Source organism: Rhinoderma darwinii, chromosome 5 (genome assembly GCF_050947455.1).
Source record: "Rhinoderma darwinii isolate aRhiDar2 chromosome 5, aRhiDar2.hap1, whole genome shotgun sequence".
Taxonomy (NCBI): domain Eukaryota; kingdom Metazoa; phylum Chordata; class Amphibia; order Anura; family Rhinodermatidae; genus Rhinoderma; species Rhinoderma darwinii.
In genome coordinates, this window is record NC_134691.1 from 331,805,378 (window position 1) to 331,815,377 (window position 10,000).

Below are 10,000 nucleotides of genomic sequence, written 5' to 3' on the forward strand. Positions count from 1 at the left end.
ACATAAATGAAAAAGATAAAACAATTAAAAAGATCAAAATAAAGAAATACAAATACATTTAGTGCTAGTGTGTATTATAATTGTATAAGACAGGTTTTTGGACATGAGTATATATTTATGCAACGTATAAAGAAATACACACATACAGATGTGATAGATAATTCTAAGATAGAGCGTTTAGATAGATTAGACAGATAGATAGATAGATAGATAGATAGATAGATAGATAGATAGATAGATAGATAGATAGATAGATAGATAGATAGATAGATAGATAGATAGATAGATAGGAGATAGATAGATAGATAGATAGATAGATAGATAGATAGATAGATAGATAGATAGATTCTATTAGTGCACTGAATGACTGGAGGCCAATGTTACGATTGCAGTTTATGTAATGCTGCGGATGTCAGATCGCCGGTGGCTATATATAACAGTAGTACATTATATATGACATTACAGCACAGTATACAATGCAGGAGCGCCACTATCTCCTCCTAGATCCAGGGAGCAACCATAAATCATCACACAATAATTATCACTTTCATTGTCTGCACTTCGGAGCGCTATCATTCTGCTCGGCGCAAACATTACCGGGCGGAGGATATCACAGTCATTTCTATCTCCAGCAGCGTTATAACAATTAGGAGGAAATATCAATGATACATTTATAAATTGAGAAATTAAGCAAAACCAGAAATATAAGAGCGGAAGATATAAATGTATCAGTGTGATATCAATACAGAAGATATAAATGTATCAATGTGATATCAATACAGAAGATATAAATGTATCAATGTGATATCAATACAGAAGATATAAATGTATCAGTGTGATATCAATACAGAAGATATAAATGTATCAGTGTGATATCAATACAGAAGATATAAATGTATCAGTGTGATATCAATACAGAAGATATAAATGTATCAATGTGATATCAATACAGAAGATATAAATGTATCAGTGTGATATCAATACAGAAGATATAAATGTATCAGTGTAATATAAATACAGAAGATATAAATGTATCAGTGTGATATCAATACAGAAGATATAAATGTATCAGTGTAATATAAATACAGAAGATATAAATGTATCAATGTAATATCAATACAGAAGATATAAATGTATCAGTGTGATATAAATACAGAAGATAAAAATGTATCAATGTGATATCAATACAGAAGATAAAAATGTATCAGTGTGATATTAACATAGAAAATAAAATTGTATCAGTGTCAGCAATACAGAAGATAATATTGCATTAATGTGATATCAGTACAGAAGATATAAATTGTATCAATGTGATATCAGCATAATAGATCAATTGATATGAAAACATAAGCATGGTAAATATCAAATTATGAAATAATATATTAATCATATATGGATATAGATTGGAGGGATACACAGGGTACAGGGGCTTATGGATCAGCGGATTACATTGAGGGTACAGAATGGTTCAGGTGTATACATGTATATATCATGAATATATGATCATGGATGGATGGGATCAAGCTGCAGTGTGTCAGAGGATTGGGGTGCAGGGTTTATAGAACAGGGTGCATGGCCTGACTAGGGTGCAGGACAGTAATGGTGAGGGGTGCATTGTGCATGCTGCATTCATAGGCTACGAAGGAAATCGTTCTGGGCTGGGGTTGAAATAAATAATATGCCAGGGGATAGAGGTGCTAAATATATGGCATGTTTTTTTTTTTATAACTAATGAATTGTGCCAGTTGTAAGGGGGCATAGTAATATTGCATTGTTCAAGGGGTTAGGGGTGCACGGTGCTTGGCATGGCGGGATATTAATGATGCATTGTGCCAGGGGTATAAGGTGCATGGCATGGAGGCATATTAATGATGCATTGTGCCAAGTGGTAGGGGTGCATGGCATGGTTGGTTATTAATGATGCATTATACAAGGTAGTAGAAATGCAGGGTGCATGGCATGGTGGGTTATTAATGTTGCACTGTGCCAGGTGGTAGGGGTGCAGTGCATGGCATGGAGGGTGAATGAAGAGATTGAGTAGGAGGGGGGCAGGTTGCGGCCTCACCTGGTTCCTCGGTGCGGGTCTGGGTGGCCGTGCTGCTGGAGCTGCTGCTGTTGTAGGACTGCAGGTAAGGACTGTGCTGGCTCATGTACGGGTAAGCTGCTGCCGCTGCTGCCAGGGAGCGGTTGTACTGGGAGTTGCTGCCCGGGTAGGACGAGCTGTCGTGCTGATGGTGATGGTGGTGGTGATGAGGGTGGGAGCCGGAGTGCAGGCAGTGCAGGGGGTAGTGACTGGCAGCCATGCCCGGGGAGCTCTGCTGGGAGTGGGAGCTCTGCTGCTGACCAAACTCCATAAAGGCAGACTTGGATGAGTCCTGAGCTTCCAAGCCTTCAGCCATCGTAGTCATGGTCATCATCAAACTTTGTGATTGAAGGCAACCTACCCCCTCCCACCCGTGAGAGGCCACCTACCCTATACTTAGTGCAATCCCCCTTCCTGCTGCACTGACAGCCAGGCCTGCACGACGAATGGGAGGATGGAGGGTGCAGTAGTATTGCAGCAGCTTCTCCCGTTGTTGTTGTTGATGATGATGATGATGATGATGATGTTATCCCCCCTTAATTCCCATTGTTTGGGTTGTGCAGCGGGTGCAGAGATTTAAGGTGGATTCTGTTAAAGTTCAGCTTCTGCTTTTACACTTAGACAAGTAGAATGGTTTGTCTCTAAAGGGCAGCGCCTCCCGATTGGTCAGTCAACCCCTGACGTCACCATTCCTCTGCTCTTACTGGCTTTTTTTTGTGCCTGAGCTTGAGCCCACCTTTCTGAGCCTGAGCCTGAGCCTGAGCCTGAGCCTGAGCTCCCCGCACATCCTGCAGGAGGGTGTACAGCACCGAGTCACAGCGGCACAGGCTGCGGGAGGGTGCACAGCACCGATTCACAGCGGCACAGGCTGCGGGAGGGGGCACAGCACCGATTCACAGCGGCACAGCCTGCAGGAGGGGGCACAGCACCGAGTCACAGCGGCACAGCCTGCAGGAGGGGGCACAGCACCGAGTCACAGCGGCACAGGCTGCGGGAGGAGGAGGAGGAGGGGGCACATACATACTATAGAGTACAGCACCGAGTTACCTCCATATAGAGGGAGGATGAGGAGGGGGCACATACATACTATAGTGTACAGCACCGAGTTACCTGCATATAGAGGGAGGATGAGGAGGGGGCACATACATACTATAGTGTACAGCACCGAGTTACCTCCATATAGAGGGAGGATCAGGAGGGGGCACATACATACTATAGTGTACAGCACCGAGTTACCTGCATATAGAGGCAGGATGAGGAGGGGGCATATACATACTATAGTGTACAGCACCGAGTTACCTGCATATAGAGGGAGGATGAGGAGGGGGCACATACATACTATACTATACAGCACCGAGTTACCTGCATATAGAGGGAGGATGAGGAGGGGGCACATACATACTATAGTGTACAGCACCGAGTTACCTGCATATAGAAGGAGGATGAGGAGGGGGCACATACATACTATAGTGTACAGCACCGAGTTACCTGCATATAGAGGGAGGATCAGGAGGGGGCACATACATACTATAGTGTACAGAACCGAGTTACCTGCATATAGAGGGAGGATCAGGAGGGGGCACATACATACTATAGTGTACAGCACCGAGTTACCTGCATATAGAGGGAGGATCAGGAGGGGGCACATACATACTATAGTGTACAGCACCGAGTTACCTGCATATAGAGGGAGGATGAGGAGGGGGCACATACATACTATAGTGTACAGCACCGAGTTACCTGCATATAGAAGGAGGATGAGGAGGGGGCACATACATACTATAGTGTACAGCACCGAGTTACCTGCATATAGAGGGAGGATGAGGAGGGGGCACATACATACTATAGTGTACAGCACCGAGTTATCTGCATATAGAGGGAGGATCAGGAGGGGGCACATACATACTATAGTGTACAGCACCGAGTTACCTGCATATAGAAGGAGGATGAGGAGGGGGCACATACATACTATAGTGTACAGCACCGAGTTACCTGCATATAGAGGGAGGATGAGGAGGGGGCACATACATACTATAGTGTACAGCACCGAGTTACCTGCATATAGAGGGAGGATCAGGAGGGGGCACATACATACTATAGTGTACAGCACCGAGTTACCTGCATATAGAGGGAGGATCAGGAGGGGGCACATACATACTATAGTGTACAGCACCGAGTTACCTGCATATAGAGGGAGGATCAGGAGGGGGCACATACATACTATAGTGTACAGCACCGAGTTACCTGCATAAAGAAGGAGGATGAGGAGGGGGCACATACATACTATAGTGTACAGCACCGAGTTACCTGCATATAGTGGGAGGATGAGGAGTGGGCACATACATACTATAGTGTACAGCACCGAGTTACCTGCATATAGAGGGAGGATCAGGAGGGGGCACATACATACTATAGTGTACAGCACCGAGTTACCTGCATAAAGAAGGAGGATGAGGAGGGGGCACATACATACTATAGTGTACAGCACCGAGTTACCTGCATATAGAGGGAGGATGAGGAGGGGGCATATACATACTATAGTGTACAGCACCGAGTTACCTGCATATAGAGGGAGGATCAGGAGGGGGCACATACATACTATAGTGTACAGCACCGAGTTACCTGCATATAGTGGGAGGATGAGGAGGGGGCACATACATACTATAGTGTACAGCACCGAGTTACCTGCATATAGAGGGAGGATGAGGAGGGGGCATATACATACTATAGTGTACAGCACCGAGTTACCTGCATATAGAGGGAGGATCAGGAGGGGGCACATACATACTATAGTGTATAGCACCGAGTTACCTGCATATAGAGGGAGGATGAGGAGGGGGCACATACATACTATAGTGTACAGAACCGAGTTACCTGCATATAGAGGGAGGATGAGGAGGGGGCACATACATACTATAGTGTACAGCACCGAGTTACCTGCATATAGAGGGAGGATGAGGAGGGGGCACATACATACTATAGTGTACAGCACCGAGTTACCTGCATATAGAGGGAGGATGAGGAGGGGGCACATACATACTATAGTGTACATCACCGAGTTACCTGCATATAGAGGGAGGATGAGGAGGGGGCACATACATACTATAGTGTACAGCACCGAGTTGCCTGCATATAGAGGGAGGATGAGGAGGGACATATACATACTATAGTGTACAGCACCGAGTTATCTGCATATAGAGGGAGGATGAGGAGGGGGCACATACATACTATATTGTACAGCACCGAGTTACCTGCATATAGAAGGAGGATGAGGAGGGGGCACATACATACTATAGTGTACAGCACCGAGTTACCTGCATATAGAGGGAGGATCAGGAGGGGGCACATACATACTATAGTGTACAGCACCGAGTTACCTGCATATAGAAGGAGGATGTGGAGGGGGCACATACATACTATAGTGTACAGCACCGAGTTACCTGCATATAGAAGGAGGATCAGGAGGGGGCACATACATACTATAGTATACAGCACCGAGTTACCTGCATATAGAGGGAGGATGAGGAGGGGGCACATACATACTATAGTGTACAGCACCGAGTTACCTGCATATAGAGGGAAGATCAGGAGGGGGCACATACATTCTATAGTGTACAGCACCGAGTTACCTGCATATAGAGGGAGGATCAGGAGGGGGCACATACATACTATAGTGTACAGCACCGAGTTACCTGCATATAGAGGGAGGATCAGGAGGGGGCACATACATACTATTGTGTACAGCACCGAGTTACCTGCATATAGAAGGAGGATCAGGAGGGGGCACATACATACTATAGTGTACAGCACCGAGTTACCTGCATATAGAGGGAGGATGAGGAGGGGGCACATACATACTATAGTGTACAGCACCGAGTTACCTGCATATAGAAGGAGGATGAGGAGGGGGCACATACATACTATAGTGTACAGCACCGAGTTACCTGCATATAGAAGGAGGATGAGGAGGGGGCACATACATACTACAGTGTACAGCACCGAGTTACCTGCATATAGAGGGAGGATGAGGAGGCGGCATATACATACTATAGTATACAGCACCGAGTTACCTGCATATAGTGGGAGGATCAGGAGGGGGCACATACATACTATAGTGTACAGCACCGAGTTACCTGCATATAGAGGGAGGATGAGGAGGGGGCACATACATACTATAGTATACAGCACCGAGTTACCTGCATATAGAAGGAGGATGAGGAGGGGGCATATACATACTATAGTGTACAGCACCGAGTTACCTGCATATACAGGGAGGATGAGGAGGGGGCATATACATACTATAGTGTACAGCACCGAGTTACCTACATATAGAAGGAGGATGAGGAGGGGGGGGCACATACATACTATAGTGTACAGCACCGAGTTACCTGCATATAGAGGGAGGATCAGGAGGGGGCACATACATACTATAGTGTACAGCACCGAGTTACCTGCATATAGAAGGAGGATCAGGAGGGGGCACATACATACTATAGTGTACAGCACCGAGTTACCTGCATATAGTGGGAGGATCAGGAGGGGGCACATACATACTATAGTGTACAGCACCGAGTTACCTGCATATAGAAGGAGGATGAGGAGGGGGCACATACATACTATAGTGTACAGCACCGAGTTACCCGCATATAGAAGGAGGATCAGGAGGGGGCACATACATACTATAGTATACAGCACCGAGTTACCTGCATATAGTGGGAGGATCAGGAGGGGGCACATACATACTATAGTGTACAGCACCGAGTTACCTGCATATAGAGGGAGGATGAGGAGGGGGCATATACATACTATAGTATACAGCACCGAGTTACCTGCATATAGAGGGAGGATGAGGAGGGGGCATATACATACTATAGTGTACAGCACCGAGTTACCTGCATATAGAGGGAGGATCAGGAGGGGGCACATACATACTATAGTGTACAGCACCGAGTTACCCGCATATAGAAGGAGGATCAGGAGGGGGCACATACATACTATAGTATACAGCACCGAGTTACCTGCATATAGTGGGAGGATCAGGAGGGGGCACATACATACTATAGTGTACAGCACCGAGTTACCTGCATATAGAGGGAGGATGAGGAGGGGGCATATACATACTATAGTGTACAGCACCGAGTTACCTGCATATAGAGGGAGGATGAGGAGGGGGCATATACATACTATAGTGTACAGCACCGAGTTACCTGCATATAGAGGGAGGATCAGGAGGGGGCACATACATACTATAGTGTACAGCACCGAGTTACCTGCATATACAGGGAGGAGGTGGAGAATGCACAGAACTATTTCACATATACACAGCCAGGGAAGGGGGGGGGGGGGGTTACTTTTTTTTTTGTAAACCAAAGCAACTATAATACTCAGAAATCTATTATTATTATTATCATCATCATTATTATTATTATTATTATTATTATTATTATTATTATTAATATTATTATTAATAATAATAATTAGACAAGACATCTGACATTTAACTTATTGTCTGCCGCCTCCATGACTCCTTTCAGACCCTTTACCGCATTTGCCTACCCGCTCCTCACAATACCGCGGCCAATTAACCCATTGTATGCCAACCAGATTATTTTTCAGAACCCCCCCACCCTTTGTACATCTGCATTGCAATGGTTCCTGCGACGTTCCACCCCTTGTGCGCCGGTTTAAAGGATGGTTAATATTTTAATGGTACCTCTGCTAGGCCAATGCGGACACATTACAATTCATCTGATAGCAAACCCTTTGTGTGCCAGCTACATGTCTCATTTTTTATATACCCCCTTCCCTTGTACTCATTCCCTTCCCTTCCCTCATTAACAAAGGATCAGCAAACCTCTGTAAGCCCCCCTTGTATATGTATTCAGCCCCTCTAATATTTTAAAGCATTTAATAGCTGGGATCAGATATTGATCAGGATCATAGGGTAAAAAGACCGAAGGGGGAGGGGGGAGCAGTCATCTCTCTTAAAGTGACAGTACTGCATTTAGGAGCTCCACTCCACACGCTGCAATGTCATCAAATCTATGCAAATTGTACATGTGGTTAGTGGTTTTGGCAGATCCTGATTACTGTAAAAGGGAAAGGAGATCCTGAATCCTCCATGAAGTTCTATAGGCCTTGTCATTCCAACATATTCTATATTATTGTCAACATTATTAATGATAAAAATAGAATTTGTCGCACAGGTATGTTATTTTTACAGGGAAAAGGCGCAATTAGAGCTGTAATCAGCAATACAGAGAGATCTGCCGTGATTAACTGCGCGGCTTTCTTCACATGGCTGCTAGAAAATTGAGAACAATTTGCTGCGTGTAATGATTATGGACTGGGTTTATTTTGGGAGGTGGAATAAAAAGTGGATATAGCATAAATTATCCTCTAATTATACACCAGTGTCGCCTCAATTATCCTCTTATCACAAGCCTTGTCTCACTGCTGCAGTTTGTTTCACTTTTTTTTTTATATAAAGAGAGAACTCAATACCTTATTATTATTAATCCATTTATTATTTGCAAGAGGATTTATAGGGAACATCCAGCTGCTTAGTTCTTTCTGTTCCAAAGATGGACTGAAGAAAGACAGCAGCAAACTTCCAGCAGCAGCAGCAAAGCCCCCTGATCTATGGGACCTGCCTGCTGGATGTACAAACCATTTCATCCAGGCTGGACCCTATATAGAAAGGTAGGACCTTATATTTTGTCTATATATCTCATATCTTTTTATCTATCTATCTATCTATCTATCTATCTATCTATCTATCTATCTATCTATCTATCTATCTATCTATCTATCTATCTATCTATCTATCTATCTATCTATCTATCTATCTATCTATCACTCTCATATCTATCTATCTATCTATCTATCTATCTATCTATCTATCTATCTATCTATCTATCTATCTATCTATCTATCTATCTATCTATCTATCTATCTATCTATCTATCTATCTATCTATCTATCCATCCATCCATCTTTTGTGTATGAATACCGATAGAAGTGGCATAAATCTTTGCAAATTGCCAGATTGTATACACATAAATACACTATGCACAGATGTATTGCATATTTAGATACAGAGAGATGTATTTATAGTGAAATAGTATTGCATACATTTATATAGCGGAGATGAATGTCATATGTATTGAATGTAGACAGAGACTAAGAGGATTGATACATTGTATATGAATACTGATATAAGTTGCATATATGGGGATCATGAAATTATTAGAGTGTACGTGTGTGTGTGTGTGTGTGTGTGTGTGTGTGTGTGTGTGTGTGTGTGTGTGTGTGTGTGAGAGAGAGAGAGAGAGAGAGTCTGTAATGTACGATAGATAGATAGATAGATAGATAGATAGATAGATAGATAGATAGATAGATAGATAGATAGATAGATAGATAGATAGATAGATAGATAGATAGATGATAGATAGATGGATAGATAGATAGATAGATAGATAGATAGATAGATAGATAGATAGATAGATAGATAGATAGATAGATAGATATTAGATAGATAGATATGACACATTGCAGTGCACCCTACACAGGCTTCATAGATTCGTTTCTTATGTTCTCTTGGTTTCGCTATTACCTTTCTCTCTCTCTGTTGTCACATCATAAAAGTATATTATTGTACATATTACATTCATGATAAATCAGTAGGTTCTTGTATTTTCCACATCGGTGTGTGCAGGGGCTTTTATTTATTTAGTATATCAGAGATGAATGTGTTGTATGCGGTGGGATTCGTTACAATGTTATGTATTGGGGGTTACTGACTCCGTCTATATACTGTAGAATTGTACATAGTGGCCGGAAGACTGCACAGAGAATAGATAATGCAGCCTTCATGTACCCTGCAGGGTTATCCTAAAATCTGCATCCGCATCTCTG

At 43.3% G+C, this 10,000-nt stretch overlaps 1 protein-coding gene and 1 long non-coding RNA gene across 2 annotated transcripts in view; one reads left to right on the top strand and one right to left on the bottom strand.

Moving 5' to 3' along the window:
* DLX6 (distal-less homeobox 6) overlaps nucleotides 1-2,744 on the bottom strand; it is a 6,592-nt gene extending 3,848 nt beyond the window's left edge. Inside the window, exon 1 of the mRNA XM_075827741.1 lies at nucleotides 2,066-2,744. Coding sequence (XP_075683856.1) covers nucleotides 2,066-2,417 — 352 coding nt within the window. The 5' untranslated portion in view covers nucleotides 2,418-2,744. The remainder of the gene's footprint in view (nucleotides 1-2,065) is intronic.
* LOC142653058 (uncharacterized) overlaps nucleotides 1-10,000 on the top strand; it is a 58,064-nt gene that overhangs the window by 7,849 nt on the left and 40,215 nt on the right. The window lies entirely within an intron of this gene.